General features: G+C 39.1%; 1 protein-coding gene across 1 annotated transcript in view; it reads left to right on the top strand.

Annotated features, from left to right (window-relative positions):
- The window catches only part of LOC117597151 (titin-like), a 76,657-nt gene that overhangs the window by 36,627 nt on the left and 22,707 nt on the right, over positions 1-17,323 (top strand). The window contains exons 6-8 of the mRNA XM_053233527.1: positions 5,121-5,393; positions 11,477-11,749; positions 12,517-12,789. Coding sequence (XP_053089502.1) covers positions 5,121-5,393; positions 11,477-11,749; positions 12,517-12,789 — 819 coding nt within the window. The remainder of the gene's footprint in view (positions 1-5,120; positions 5,394-11,476; positions 11,750-12,516; positions 12,790-17,323) is intronic.

Here is a 17,323-nt window from a genome sequence, read left to right as displayed (position 1 = left end):
AGTGAGTGTGTATGAGGAGTTATAAACTGATAACAGGTGTGTGGTAATGACTGAGAATGTGCATCACAGAGTTATATAAATATACTGCTCAAAAAAATTAAAGGAACCCTTTGAAAACACATCAGATCTCAATGGAGAAAAATATCATGCTGGATATCTATACTGATATGGACTGGGTAATGTGTTAGGAATGAAAGGATGCCACATTGTTTGATGGAAATGAAAATTATCAACCTACTGAGGGCTCAATTCAAAGTCACCCTGAAAATCAAAGTGAAAAAATGATGCAGCAGGCTAGTCCATTTTGCTGAAATTTCATTGTAGCAACTCAAAATGGTACACAGTAGTTTGTATGGCCCCCATGTGCTTGTATGCATGCCGGACAATGTCGGGGCATGCTCCTAATGAGACGACGGATGGTGTCCTGGGCTATTTCCTCCCAGATGTGGACCAGGGCATCACTGAGCTCCTGGACAGTCTGAGGTGCAACCTGGCGGCGTCAGATGGACCGAAACATAATGTCCCAGAGGTGTTCTATTGGATTTAGATCAGGCGAGCGTGGGGGCCATTCAATGGTATCAATTCCTTCATCCACCACGAACTGCCTGCATACTCTCGCCACATGAGGCCGGGCATTGTCGTGCACCAGGAGGAACCCAGGACCCACTGCACCAGCGTAGGGTCTGACAATGGGTCCAAGGATTTCATCCCGATACCTAATGGCAGTCAGGGTGCCATTGTCTAGCCTGTAGAGGTCTGTGCGTCCCTCCATGGAAATGCCTCCCCAGACCATCACTGACCCACCACCAAACCGGTCAAGCTGAACGATATTACGGGCAGCATAACGTTCTCCACGGCTTCTCCAGACCCTTTCACATCTGTCACATGTGCGCAGGGTGAACCTGCTCTCATCTGTGAAAAGCACAGGGTGCCAGTGGCGGACCTGCCAATTCTGGTGTTCAATGGCAAATGCCAATCGAGCTCCATGGTGCCAGGCAGTGAGCACAGGCCCACTAGAGGACGTCGGGCCCTCAGGCCACCCTCATGAAGTCTGTTTCTGATTGTTTGGTCAGAGATATTCACACCAGTGGCCTGCTGGAGGTCATTTTGTAGGGCTCTGGCAGTGCTCATCCTGTTCCTCCTTGCACAAAGGAGCAGATACCGGTCCTGCTGATGGGTTAAGGACCTTCTACGGCCCTGTCTAGCTCTTCTAGAGTAACTGCCTGTCTCCTGGAATCTCCTCCATGCTCCTGAGACTGTGCTGGGAGACACAGCAAACCTTCTGGCAATGGCACGTATTGATGTGCCATCCTGAAGGAGTTGGACCGCCTGTGCAACCTCTGTAGGGTCCAGGTATCGCCTCATGCTACCAGTAGTGACACTGACCCTAGCCAAATGCAAAACTAGTGAAAAACAGTCAGAAAAGATGAGTAGGGAAAAAAATGTTAGTGGCCTCCACCTGTAAAACTATTCCTGTTTTGGGGGTTGTCTCATTGTTGCTCATCTAGTGCACCTGTTGTTAATTTCATTAACACCAAAGCAGCTGAAACTGATTAACAACCCCCTCTGCTACTTAACTGGCCAGATCAATATCCCAGGAGTTTAATTGACTTGATGCTATACTCTGATTAAAAAGTGTTCCTTTAATTTTTTTGAGCAGTGTGTATGTATATATATAGGGTCCTGTTTAAAGTTAATATGACAAGTTTGTTATTTTCAGTGTTTTTTCTAATAAATGTGTTGTTGTAGTTTTATATAAATGAGAATGAATATTATTGTGTTCTTTTTGTAAAATGGTTATTGTTTAAAATATTGTAATCAGTAATTAATGGGTTTATTTTGCTACGCTATTGGAAATGCACGGAAAAGAAAGGAGAGATTATGGAACTGATTGGGTTTTCCCATGGGGGAGTATTCAATAAGGAATTTATGACAAATCGAAGTTTTGGAAAGAGAAGAAAGGAGAGCGCAGGAATACGGGAAGAAGAGAGAGAGAGAGAGAGAGAGAGAGAGAGAGGACGCCATGTTGGACACAGTTTAGCGTGCTTTGATAAACTTTGGTGGAGATTAACTGCGTAAGTACTGGCCCACAGAGTTTAGAGCCGTTAACCCGGCTACAGAGCGTACCGTATTCTAAACACAGCAAAATGACGTGAAGGGAAAAAAGGCGAACACTGAGTAAAGAGAGGAGCCGTGGACAATTGCCGCTCCAGACGCCATTTTCACGCTCGTCGGCTGTTAGGTCTACGGACACCTGTTGATTCACCACCGGTTGGATGCTGAGTGGACAACTGAACGGCGCGGGGGGAAGGTTCACATCGTGTCCTCGAGAGAGAAGAGCCAAAGCAGGTTTCTTCTCAAAGTTCCACCAGTGACTACATACTGGAGTACAGGACCGAGTGAGTACTTGGTTATATTTTTGTTGTCGTATTTTCCAAGGATTTACCTGTCATATGTGCACCAACGATATGGGCCCCAACGAGGTTACCAGCGCTGGTACAGTTTAAGAACTATTTCACATGAGAGTTTGGTTGAAATTGTCTTCTCAATATTTCCAAGTTAACCACTGAGGTTAAACTGTGAACATTTCCAGACACTCATACCTGACTGGGGTTTGAACTTTTCCTCTCCATTCCTGCATTGTCCATAGGGGTTGAGAATTACTACTGAAACTTGAAGGTTGTTTTGGTGTTATAAATAAGTGGCTGTGTATTTATTTTTCAGGAGGATTTTTATAGTGGTTAAAGTATTCAGCATAATTGGGAATAGAAGAATAAACATAACTGAAGTGGGGAATTTATAATTTATTTGGGCTATGTTAATAAAGTAAGAGGGTTATGTTGCTAAGCTAACTGATTCCTTTATTTGTTTCTTTCTTTTTCGTTGTTTATCTACTGATTAATGGTTTATTTGGTCGTTTTCCTAGATTTAAATAAATTGGGTATTTTATTACTTTTCTATGGGTAGAAAGTGTCATTTTAGCCCTATATAGGCTCTGTATTTATATTCTTTAACATCCAGCACATTTCACCATCACAAGCTGGGGACCCAGAGATTTCTTTGTAGGAAGCTATATATGTAAATGTAACACTTTGTTAGACTTCACCCATTGGTGCTTTACCAGAGGTTTCTGGGAGGGGCCAAAAAGGGGTTATAAAAATTATATATATATAATATATACTGCTCAAAAAAATTAAAGGAACACTTTTTAATCAGAGTATAGCATCAAGTCAATTAAACTCCTGGGATATTGATCTGGCCAGTTAAGTAGCAGAGGGGGTTGTTAATCAGTTTCAGCTGCTTTGGTGTTAATGAAATTAACAACAGGTGCACTAGATGAGCAACAATGAGACAACCCCCAAAACAGGAATAGTTTTACAGGTGGAGGCCACTAACATTTTTTTCCCTACTCATCTTTTCTGACTGTTTTTAACTAGTTTTGCATTTGGCTAGGGTCAGTGTCACTACTGGTAGCATGAGGCGATACCTGGACCCTACAGAGGTTGCACAGGCGGTCCAACTCCTTCAGGATGGCACATCAATACGTGCCATTGCCAGAAGGTTTGCTGTGTCTCCCAGCACAGTCTCAGGAGCATGGAGGAGATTACAGGAGACAGGCAGTTACTCTAGAAGAGCTGGACAGGGCCGTAGAAGGTCCTTAACCCATCAGCAGGACCGGTATCTGCTCCTTTGTGCAAGGAGGAACAGGATGAGCACTGCCAGAGCCCTACAAAATGACCTCTAGCAGGCCACTGGTGTGAATATCTCTGACCAAACAATCAGAAACAGACTTCATGAGGGTGGCCTGAGGGCCCGACGTCCTCTAGTGGGCCTGTGCTCACTGCCTGGCACCATGGAGCTCGATTGGCATTTGCCATTGAACACCAGAATTGGCAGGTCCGCCACTGGCACCCTGTGCTTTTCACAGATGAGAGCAGGTTCACCCTGTGCACATGTGACAGATGTGAAAGGGTCTGGAGAAGCCGTGGAGAACGTTATGCTGCCCGTAATATCGTTCAGCTTGACCGGTTTGGTGGTGGGTCAGTGATGGTCTGGGGAGGCATTTCCATGGAGGGACGCACAGACCTCTACAGGCTAGACAATGGCACCCTGACTGCCATTAGGTATCGGGATGAAATCCTTGGACCCATTGTCAGACCCTACGCTGGTGCAGTGGGTCCTGGGTTCCTCCTGGTGCACGACAATGCCCGGCCTCATGTGGCGAGAGTATGCAGGCAGTTCGTGGTGGATGAAGGAATTGATACCATTGAATGGCCCCGACGCTCGCCTGACCTAAATCCAATAGAACACCTCTGGGACATTATGTTTCGGTCCATCTGACGCCGCCAGGTTGCACCTCAGACTGTCCAGGAGCTCAGTGATGCCCTGGTCCACATCTGGGAGGAAATACCCCAGGACACCATCCGTCGTCTCATTAGGAGCATGCCCCGACATTGTCCGGCATGCATACAAGCACATGGGGGCCATACAAACTACTGTGTACCATTTTGAGTTGCTACAATGAAATTTCAGCAAAATGGACTAGCCTGCTGCATCATTTTTTCACTTTGATTTTCGGGGTGACTTTGAATTGAGCCCTCAGTAGGTTGATAATTTTCATTTCCATCAAACAATGTGGCATCCTTTCATTCCTAACACATTACCCAGTCCATATCAGTATAGATATCCAGCATGATATTTTTCCCCATTGAGATCTGATGTGTTTTCAAAGGGTTCCTTTAATTTTTTTGAGCAGTGTGTGTGTGGGTGTGGGTGTATATATATATATATATATATATATATATATATATATATATATATATATATATATATATATAATGTATGTGTATAGTGTAGAAGATGTCAATTGTCATTACAGAAACCTGATTATTTTAAGTGCTGAGTCTGTATTTTAAAATTGTGATCTACATTTACTTCATCAGTAGTGATTGTTGTCTGACAGAGCTTAATCATTTACATGTGAGCAGATATACTGTATCTACACTCTGAATGTTTACCCAAATTCTGTATTCAATTTTAAAATGTTACTACTTCTTTATATGATAGTGTTGGAAATTAATTCATATATAGAAACAGTAGTGATTTTTTTTTTCTTACAGAGAGTCCTAAACCTGTGGTGACTATAAAGCCTGATACACAGGTGTTCAGAGGAGAGAGAGTGACTTTCAGGTGTGACATACAGAGAGGAGGAGGCACTGAGTGGACATACGACTGGTATAGGAACGATTACACATTCTACCCATCCCACACAACACAGGAGTTCATCATCATCTCTGTTGAAAATTATCACGGTGGTAAATACACCTGCAGAGGGAGGAGAAGTGACTCTCAGATCTCAAAGACGAGTGATCCTGTTCCACTCTCTGTATCAGGTGAGTGTGTGAATGTATGTTATTACTTGTAAATGTAAAAGTTATGATTCGTTTCAGATTTTGTTCCAGATTTTATTAGATGAGACACAAAGTCTCATTATAATGGTTTTACAGCTTCTTTTTTGTCTGTTTACTTTTGTCTTTCAATTTCCTAGTTTAAAGTTACCGATTCAATTGATTTGTAAAGAATCACTACAACTTATTAGTCAATCTTACTGCTGGAACTTCATTTTGCCTTTAATTTTATTTTAAAATTGTTAGAAAATCATTGATATGTATAAGAAAAATGTTCTTCACCTAATAGTCAAGCCGATGCTACTGTCATGATTCTGCATGTCTGAAAACCGATTTCAAGGTTTCACTGTTGTGGCTTCACAGTAAAGATCTGTAAGTTTAATTGAGTGAAGAAGATTTTTAAATAGATACTGATGTGTGCAGTTGGTGGTGCAGGTTGTGTCAACCCAAGCTTACAACTGCAAAACACACTTTACCCCATTTTTCTTTAACATGCACACACAAGAACTAGAACACATCTCAGTCCAACACAGAGTCTCTGTAACACATCAGCTGCACCAAAGAGCCCTACGTTCACTGACTGGAGGAATTCAGCAATAAAGATCTACTTGTTAAAAATAACTAAAAATGTACACTCTAGTAAGAAAATCACAAAGCCAAACAATGTGTCATGGCAATGCCGGAATCTGCACCGGACTCTATTTCCCACAATGCACCATCACCTACAAACATGGACACTAGGGACTACAACACCCATGCACCATGTTCAGTGTCACACTCACAGTCACCCAATTCCTGATCACACACACCTGGACTCTATTAGCACACACACTGTATAAGCACACTCACTGCACCAGCACACTGCAAAGTATTTGTTCAGTTTGTGTTCTCACCTGATGCACTAAGCCTTTGTTTGTTACTTCCTAATTCTGGTTTTGACTCTCGTGTTTGCTGTCAACTCTTGAACTTTGTCTTGTTCTGTGATCTCCAGTTTGTACCTCGCCTGACCTTCAGCCTGTTTAACTTTTTTTGAGATTCGCCTCATGATTTGGATTTGTTTATCATTACCAGCCATTTTAATAAAAATCATCCTCTGTAATTGTCACCATCTCTGCTGCCTGAAACAATAATTTCAACATTGACTACATTATAAGACGTGTAAATATAATAGGATAAAATCAGGTATATGTGTGGCGTCCCATGTGCTAAGTTTTTAATGTGTTTTTGTTCGTTTGTCTAGTGTTAGCTACTTTTTTTTTAGCATAAGTCGTTTAGCATATTTTAAATTCGCCAAGATCAGGAGTGCGTAAACACAGAAAATGTTCAATCTTCGACGACTCCTGTTGCTACTCATCTTTCTGGGAGAAGCGGCGCGCAGTTTTATGCGACTAAAGTCGAGCAGACATTTTAAGTGTGTGCCCGGCTTAAGCCGAGTCAATACATTAATGCTCTCTAGGGAATTTATCCTGAGTCTACGCTCGGCTCCTGGTTCGGTGGACCCTTCGTGGGATATCCCTGTAGAACTACGGCCAGGTTCCTACACAAATGTGGATACAGTGCAAAATTACAACGCCGGGCTGTTAACAAGGACCAAAAGGAAACGGGGTAAGCGCAGAGGAGTCAAACGGAGACTGACAGTGAATCAAAGATTTACCCCACTGCCTAATATTATAATGTCAGTTCTCTTCGTCATAAGATGGATGAAATACAAGGGAATGTGGCCTTTCTACATGAGTACAGGAATGCACACATGATAGTGATGACTGAAACATGGTTGGATGATTCTGTGGATGATGATAGCCTGAGGATAAGTGGCTTTTCCGGACCGGTTTGTTTGGATAGAGATAAAGATGCTACTGGGAAAAGGCATGGAGGTGGAGTGTGTGTGTACACTAGGGAGAGTTGGTGCAATAACGTGATTGTGCAGGACAAAATATGCTCTATGGACATCAAAATGCTTGTTCTCTCTACCCGACTAATTTATTTACCACGTGAGTTTCCTCAATTATACTTTCTTGTTGTGTACATTCATCCTCATGCTAAACTGGGCTCAGCCATAGATGTGGTGATGAAAACTCTGCATAAATTGGACGCCACTGCTCCTGATTCTCCTAAATTCATCTTAGGTGATTTTAATCAGTGTTACATGGACAATGTTTTAAAAGGATATTTTCAATATGTTACATGTGCAACTCGGGCGAATAGGACTTTGGACAAGTGTTATGGCCCGATCAAAGATGCCTATAAATCGATACCGCCGATTGGAACGGCTGACCATAACACAATACTTTTAGCTTCGACCTACACGCCAGTGGTAAAGCGTGAGGAAAGAGAGGAAAAGATAATAAAGAACTGGACTGTCTCTAGCATAAAAGAACTGAACAGTTGCTTTGAGAGTACTGATTGGGACTCGTTTTTAAATGATAGCCCTGATTTGAATGATCAGGTTTTGGTGGTTTCCAGTTATATTAATTTTTGTGTTGATTCTATTATTCCTACAAAAAGCTTGACAGTATTTCCAAACAACAAGCCATGGGTAACCAAAGAGCTTAAAAATATTCTTAATATGAATATTTAATAAAAGTATAGAATAAAAGCGATTTTAAAGTGTTTGGGTAAAAGACTCGACTTTCCATCCGTTCCCAGTCAGGTTGGTGCATACCATCCCAAAAAGACACATCGAATGTTACAAGACCAGTAATACAACCGAAAGCTTGGCAATCCCATACCCCCTGTGGATTTAGGTCTTTGTAAAAATGCCTTTCTTATTCTTGGAGTTTTTTTATTCCAGATGAATGATGAAATGAGAGAATCTTTTTATTTTTTATTTTTGGGTAATATAATTGGAATACATTGAAAAAGAAATAGATATTTGAGTAGAACATTCATTCTGATTATACTTATGCGACCAGCCAGTGAGAAGGGGAGAGTGCATAATCTTTTTAATTGTTGATCAGTTTTTTGATAAAGATTCTGTTTAAAAAGACCGGAGATCTCCCGTGTAATATTTATCCCAAGGTATCGGAAACCATTTGAGATGCTGAAGGGAAAAGTAGATAGTGTCTGTGAATTTTCTCCGTTTTTAAAACCAATTGGAAATAGTATACTTTTAGATATATTAATTTTGTACCCAGACACCTTACCAAATTCCGACAATATGGTTATGATTGTTGGTATTGAGATTAGAGGGTCTGAGATGTATAAAAGCAGATCATCTGCGTGCTCTACATCTCCTCTTAAAATTCCTCTATAACCTACTGCAGAGCGTAACGATATGGCGAGAGGTTCTATAGCTAGAGCGAATAAGAGAGGTGACAAGGGGCACCCCTGCCATGTTGAACGATGAAGAGAGAAAGGACTGGAGCTGATGTTATTTGTCTGCACCGATGCTTTGGGTCTAGCGTAAAGCAATTTGATCATCGATATATAATTGGGGCCAAATCCAAACTTTGACAGGGCCGAGAAGAGAAAATCCCACTCGACCCTGTCAAAGGCCTTCTCAGCGTCTAATGAGAGCACCACCTCCGACATCCGACTATTGGGTCTGCGGGTATAGATTATATTAAAAAGCCGTCTAATATTAAAAAATAGTTGCCTATCCTTAACAAATCCAGTTTGATCTGGGGACACAACTGTTGGTAGAACTGTTTCCAAACGCCTGGCTAAAATCTTGGCTAATATTTTGTTATCGATATTCAAAAGACTTATAGGTCTAAAGATCCTGGCTCTTTCGGGTCTTTGCCTGTTTTGTGTATTAAGGAGATACTTGCATCGTATAAAAAGGGTGGGAGATATCCGACTGTTAAAGATTCATTAAAGACTGTTAATAGAAGTGGTGCGAGCTGTTCATTAAACGCCTTATAAAATTCTGCACTTTGAACTTTGCATACTATTAATCGCTTGTTTTATTTCTTCAATTGAAACAGGCTGCTCTAACACTTTTTTGTTCTCTAGATTAATAGTGGGTATATTAATATTCTCAAAAAAAGTGTCTATAAAATTTGTGTCACGTTTGGAATCTGATGAGTAGAGTTTACAATAAAATTGTTTAAAAGTATTGTTAATTACACTTGGGTCTGTAGTGATATGTCCAGTTTCCGTTCGTATTTCTGTAATTGATCGTGATGCAGCATCTTCTTTAATTTGTTGCGCCAGCAATCTACCCGTTTTTTCCCCATATTCATAATACTTATGTTTTAGTTGTGTCAATAATTTTGTGGTGTCCGTTGTATAAAGTAAATTTAGCTCAGTTTGAAGAGAGAGTTTTTTGTTGTAGAGATCTGGCGTAGGAGAGATGGCATATAATCTATCAGTCTCCAAAATTTCTTGGGTTAATCTTGATTCTTTTTCCCTTCGCTGTTTATTCTTAAGGCAACTCAGTAGAATAATTTGGCCTCTCATGTAAGCTCTGAATGTCTCCCAAAGTGTGGATTTTGTGGTTTCAGGTCTATCATTCATTTCAAGAAAAAATCTGATTTGTTTTTTAATTTCCTCTACTATTTTCTTATCTGACAAAAGGGTGTTATTGAAATTCCATTTTCTGATTATGGGTTTATGTTTAGTAATGAGTATTGATGAGTATTAATGGTTCTTAATTTGTCCTGCACTATTTTTTAGATCTTACTTGTGGTTGGATTTACTATGAAGCATGTTGTACTGTTGTAATTTGTGTAAAAATGTCTTTTTTGTGTGTGTGTGTGTGTGTTTATGTATATTTGAACTGAAGTTTGGGATGTGCTGCCTATGCCTTACGCAATTGCCCCGTGTGGGATTAATAGAGTAGTAAACAAAAAACATATTGGGACAGTTAAACCTAGCATTATTTATTTTCTGGCTTGATAAGTGAATGTAAAAACGTATGTTACTGAGGCCTTGCAGTGGAAGTGTTTGATAGAAATTACATGACTCCATTCATGTGACATCATGTAAGGGGGCGTGGTCAGAATTCAACAGGAAGTTTTATTTATTATTACATTTAACCTTTATTTAACCAGGTAAAGTCTCATTAAGATGAAAAATCTCTTGAAAAAGAAGGCAGCATGCAAAGTTTCAACAAGCAAAACGGCCAAGTAATTATACAATACAGTTAGCATAGCATCATAGCATCCCAAAAAGTTAACTTAAAAAGTTCTTGAGGTAGAAAAATGACACACATATTATACAGTTGTTTATTTTTAAATAAGATTCTAAAATTGTTATTTATGATGCATATAAACACATGATAAACCATAACAAAATAAGCATAAAATCGGTTCAAATCATGTCCAGATTTAATCATTGTGAAGATTGTCAGACATGGGGAGGTCATTAGGAACAGCACAGTGTTCAGTTTAATTGGGACAGTCTTAAATACAATAAGTGGAGAGAGGAAAAGTGAAGGGATGTGATGGATGCATGAATGGATGAATGAAACACCCCACAACTATGGTTAAATGAGGCATTGATGGATTATATGTGCATTAAATGATGTTTTTATGAAATGTGTAAATAAGCAGATGATTAAGGTAGACTGGGAAATACAGAATGTTACTTAGACCTCCTACTGAGTATGCAGAGATTTCTACTTAGTGTACTGTCTTCATATCATTTTAATAATGTACAGTTATTTATTTATTTGTTTGTTTGCTGTGAGGTGGCAACACGACCCACTTTTATTGATGATTAGACAAAAAAAAGTGTTAAAAAACAAGATCATTTCTAAACATTTCCAATATGTCTTCCAATAAAGATTATATGTGTAGTTTTGCATTTTGTGTTCCACTTTTCCAAAATAATCTTTACTCTATACACCCATAAAAATAAACTGATGTGGAGTAGAGAGAGATTAGAGACCTGCATCATCACACAGCACTTATTTTCTGACCCTCACTTCAATCACAGTGAAGCTTTACATTTAATATCCCTATTTTCATTCTCATCATGTGTTTAACTAAAAATTCTAAAACAATTTAAAAGTAGTCATAAGTTGTTTAGCATCATCACAGAGAGAGTATTACTGTTTTACTGTAGATGTGATTAGTGTAGTAAAGATTATTTAACATTCTGAAATTGTATTTAATTTCTGACAGAAAAACCTAAACCTAAACTCACATCAGACCTTAAAGGAGCTGCACTGACAGGAAACTCAGTGACTCTGTCCTGTACACTGAAGCTGCAGTCTGCTGGATGGAAGTTTTACTGGATCAAAGACACACAGAGCACTGAGACTGAAACTGCAACACCCTCCTACACCATCAGCTCAGTTAGAGTCTCTGATGGAGGTCAGTACTGGTGCAGAGCTGGAAAAGGAAACCCAGTCCACTACACCCACTACAGTGATGACCTCTGGGTAAACGTTATTGGTGAGTAAGAGACTTCCTGTTAAGTGATTTTGCACAACAATGAACATATAAACAACATGTTAGCAGTGTCACAGTACAGCCATATTTACACAGTGACATACAGAGAACTCTGTATAACAAAGGAAATATCACCAAAATCTGTAAAACTCTTTTAACAAGCTGCTCAGAGGCTGTAAAAGGGACTTCATAAAGTTACTGATTCAGAAACATCAACATGCTCGAGTCGAGACCTGTCTGAGTGTGAATAAGTGAAGAGGACGAGGAGCGAACGTTTATACTGAAATACTGAGTGTAAGAGGCTGTAGAATCTGTGTGTGCGTGTGTGTGTGTGTGTGTGTATAGTGGTGTGTATGTGTCTGAAAGAATGAGACAGATTAGAGATATATGAGGAGAAGCTATTGTTTCCTAGCACTATTTTTTCTTTCATTTATTAAGTATACCCATTACAAATGTAATCAAGTTATACTCAGTCAGTTATTTCTAGCATTACTGTGTATCTGTTACATTCATCAATAGTGAAAAAGATCTAAATTTTCAGAACAGTAACTTGATTAATTTTAGGACTGAGTCAGTTTTCCAAATTGTGATCTACATTTACTTCATTAGTAGTGATTGTTAAAATGACTCAGTGCACCTCTGACAGAGCTTCATCATTTACACGTGAGCAGATATACTGTCTTCCATTTTAAAATCTTACTACTCATTTAAGTAATGGTGTTGGGAATTAATTCATACAAAAAAAATAGTGATTTTTTTTTTTTTAACAGCGAATCCTAAACCTGTGGTGATTATAAAGCCTGATACACTGGTGTTCAGAGGAGAGACTGTGACTTTCAGGTGTGACATACAGAGAGGAGGAGGCACTGAGTGGACATACAGCTGGAATAAGAATGCTCGCACACTCTACTCAGACAGAACAACACAGCAGTTCAGCATCAGCTCTGTTGAAAATTATCACGGTGGTAAATACACCTGCAGAGGGAGGAGAAGTGACTCTCAGATCTCAAAGACGAGTGATCCTGTTACACTCTCTGTATCAGGTGAGTGAATGTATGTTATTACTTATAAATGTAAAAGTTATGATTCGTTTCAGATTTTGTTCCAGATTTTATCCTATGAGACACAAAGTCTCGTTATAATGATTTTACAGTTCGTTTTTGTCTGTTTACTTTTGATTTGCAATTTCCTAGTTTAAAGTTACCGATTCAATTGATTTGTAAAGAATCACTACAACTTATTAGTCAGTCTGACTGCTGGAACGTCATTTTGCCTTTAATTTTATTTTAAATTGTTAGAAAATCATTGATATGTATAAGAAAAATGTTCTTCACCTAACAGTCAAGCTGATGCTACTGTCATGATTCTGCATGTTTGAAAACCAAGTTCAAGGTTTCACTGTTGTGGCTTCACAGTAAAGATCTGTAAGTTTAGTTAAGTGAAGAAGATTTTTAAATAGATACTGATGTGTGCAGTTTGTGGTGCAGGTTGTGTCAACCCAAGCTTACAACTGCAAAACACACTTTACCCCATTTTTCTTTAACATGCACACACAAGAACTAGAACACATCTCAGTCCAACACAGAGTCTCTGTAACACATCAGCTGCACCAAAGAGCCCTACGTTCACTGACTGGAGGAATTCAGCAATAAAGATCTACTTGTTAAAAATAACTAAAAATGTACACTCTATAAGAAAATCACAAAGCCAAACAATGTGTCATGGCAATGCCGGAATCTGCACCGGACTCTATTTCCCACAATGCACCATCACCTACAAACATGGACACTAGGGACTACAACACCCATGCACCATGTTCAGTGTCACACTCACAGTCACCCAATTCCTGATCACACACACCTGGACTCTATTAGCACACACACTGTATAAGCACACTCACTGCACCAGCACACTGCAAAGTATTTGTTCAGTTTGTGTTCTCACCTGATGCACTAAGCCTTTGTTTGTTACTTCCTAATTCTGGTTTTGACCCTCGTGTTTGCTGTCGACTCTTAAACTTTGTCTTGTTCTGTGATCTCCATTTTGTACCTCGCCTGACCTTCAGCCTGTTTAACTTTTTTTGAGATTTGCCTCATGATTTGGATTTGTTTATCATTACCAGCCATTTTAATAAAAATCATCCTCTGTAATTTTCAACATCTCTGCTGCCTGAAACAATAATTTCAATATTGACAATATTATAAGACGTGTAAATATAATAGGATAAATTCAGGTATATGTGTGGCATCCCACATGCTAAGTTTTTAATGTGTTTTTGTTCGTTTGTCTAGTGTTAGCTACTTTTTTTTTAGCATAAGTCGTTTAGCATATTTTAAATTCGCCAAGATCAGGAGTGCGTAAACACAGAAAATGTTCAATCTTCGACGACTCCTGTTGCTACTCATCTTTCTGGGAGAAGCGGCGCGCAGTTTTATGCGACTAAAGTCGAGCAGACATTTTAAGTGTGTGCCCGGCTTAAGCCGAGTCAATACATTAATGCTCTCTAGGGAATTTATCCTGAGTCTACGCTCGGCTCCTGGTTCGGTGGACCCTTCGTGGGATATCCCTGTAGAACTACGGCGAGGTTCCTACACAAATGTGGATACGGTGAAAAATTACAACACCGGGCCGTTAACAAGGACCAAAAGGAAACGGGGTAAGCGCGGAGGAGTCAAACGGAGGCTGACAGTGAATCAAAGATTTACCCCACTGCCTAATATTATATAGAGTAATGTCCATTCTCTTCGTCATAAGATGGATGAAATACAAGGGAATGTGGCCTTTCTACATGAGTACAGGAATGCACACATGATAGTGATGACTGAAACATGTGCAACTCGGGCGAATAGGACTTTGGACAAGTGTTATGGCCCGATCAAAGATGCCTATAAATCGATGCCGCCGATTGGAACGGCTGACCATAACACAATACTTTTAGCTTCGACCTACACGCCAGTGGTAAAGCGTGAGGAAAGAGAGGAAAAGATAATAAAGAACTGGACTGTCTCTAGCATAAAAGAACTGAACAGTTGCTTTGAGAGTACTGATTGGGACTCGTTTTTAAATGATAGCCCTGATTTGAATGATCAGGTTTTGGTGGTTTCCAGTTATATTAATTTTTGTGTTGATTCTATTATTCCTACAAAAAGCTTGACAGTATTTCTGAACAACAAGCCATGGGTAACCAAAGAGCTTAAAAATATTCTTAATATGAAAAAAAGGGTATTTCTATTAGGGACTAATGAGGAGAAAAAAAATATTAATAAGGAGTTTAAAAGAGCGATTAGACGTGCTAAATTAAATTATAGAAATAAAATAGAAGAAAAGTTTGTTCAAGGTGATATGAGGGCTGTCTGGCAAGGTATCAAAAATATGGCGGACATAAATACATCCAAGAAGGGGCCAGGTATAACGGATAAAAATGATATGAACTCCCTAGCCAATGACTTGAACTTGTTCTTTCCACGTTTTGAAAAACATGATTTAAGTGCTGCACTTGAAGAGTTTAAACAGACATTGAGTCCCTCTGCCTCTGTGAAACTGTGTCTCCCTAATATAATTAAACAGCTGAAGTCTACACCTTTTAATGAAGCTCCCGGACCTGATGGTATATGTGGCAGAACCCTTAACCACTGTGCAGAGCAGCTCAGTGGGGTGTTTCACACATGGTTTCAAGCCTCACTGGATCAAGCCATAGTTCCTCGGTTATGGAAAGCCTCTATTGTAGAACCCATCCCGAAGCGAGAGAAGTCACGTTCTTTTAATGATTATCAGCCTATTGCCTTAACCTCATTAGTTATGAAAGCTCTGGAAAGGGAAGTTAAGTTACAGCTTATGAAAGTTTGCGATGAGAAATTAGACCCCTTACAGTTTGCTTATCGCACTAAAAGAGGTTTCTTTCTTCTGAACACTTTACATCAACATTTGGAAAATGGGGGCTCATTTGCCAGACTATTATTTGCTGACTTTTCCTCAGCATTTAATACAATGAATCCAGTTATCTTAGTTAAGAAACTTGTGAATGAGTTTAATGTTAATCATGGGCTGGTTTTATGGATCTTGGATTTTTAAATTAGTAGACAGCAAAGGGTTAGGATGAATGGAGTTTTGTCAGATACACTTAGTATGTCTATCGGGACTCCACAGGGGTGTGTATTGTCGTCAATTCTTTTTATCCTCTATACAAATGAGTGTAAAAGTTATGAGGATAATTGTTATGTTGTTAAATATGCAGATGATACAGTTTTCCTATCCTTGTTATCAAGCTCAAAGGATGATGATAGTCTCGCACTTCTTAAGTTTACTACATGGTGCAATGAGTTGAGATTAAATATAACAAAAACAAAGGAGATGTTGATTGATTTTAGAAAAAATGCTCCAAGGGTGCAGCTCTTATTCAGGGTAAAGAGGTTGATAGAAGAGAGGAGTACAAATATCTTGGAACTGTTTTTGATATGACTTTAAAGTTTCAGCAGAACACAGAGGTTATTATTAACAAGGTTCGTCAAAGAATGTTTGCTTTAAGGAAATTGAATTCTTTCTGTGTACAAAAACCTTTACTGAGTGTATTTTATAATACTTTTATTGAGAGCGTTTTGAGTTTTTCATTTTTATGTTGGTTTTCATCACTTTCTCTAAAGAATAAGAATCACCTCCAGACCATAGTTAAGACTTGTTCAAAAATGATTGGTATGCCACTGCAGAGCCTAAATGAATTTTATGAGCAACAAGTGATAAGGAAAGCTCGGCGTATCATGAATGATGACACGCATCCATTGCACAAGCATTTTGAGGTAATGCCTTCTGGAAGGCGGCTTAGAAGTATTAAGTGTACGACCAATTGATACAAGTCTACTTTTGTGCCAGAAGCTTTTCGTATTTGTAACCTGAATTGTAGTAATGAGTATTTTTTTTTTTCCATTTCTTTTTATTAGAGTTTTCCAATATACAACACTGTCTCAATATGCGAACATTAGTTATACAAGAATTCACAAGTGTTAATAAATGAGACACGAATACATACAGAAAAAACAAAACAAAACAACAAAACAGAAAAAAAAAAACAAAAAAAAACAGAACAACAGCAACAAAAACACAACAAAAACCTGCACATACAATATCAAATTAAAATGTTGCCTTTTACTCTAGTGTTGAAATATTCAATAAAAGGCTGCCAAATAATATTAAAAAGACCTTCTTTTTGTCTCAATGAGAACTTGATTTTCTCTAGTTTTAGATGTTGCATTGTGTCCCTTAAAACTTGTATGTGAGTTGGTGGATATTTACTCTTCCAATTTAATAGAATTAAACGCCTGGCCAATAATGTAACATAACATAAAACATTCCTTTGTTTGAAGTTTAGACATAATCTATCATCAGGTACCCCAAACAGTGCCAACACAGGATCCATAGGAAGCTGTATCCCAAGCACTAGTGACAGAGTTTTAAATATCTCTGTCCAATAGAGGGTGATGTTGGGGCATTTCCAAAATGTATGACCTAAAGATGCAGGGGCATGTCCACAACGCTCACAAATACGCTCTTGAATAACTTTTCTTTTGATAGATGTAGTCGATG

The sequence above is a fragment of the Pangasianodon hypophthalmus genome, chromosome 4 (genome assembly GCF_027358585.1).
Source record: "Pangasianodon hypophthalmus isolate fPanHyp1 chromosome 4, fPanHyp1.pri, whole genome shotgun sequence".
Classification (NCBI taxonomy): domain Eukaryota; kingdom Metazoa; phylum Chordata; class Actinopteri; order Siluriformes; family Pangasiidae; genus Pangasianodon; species Pangasianodon hypophthalmus.
This window is presented reverse-complemented; position numbering and strand designations above follow the sequence as displayed.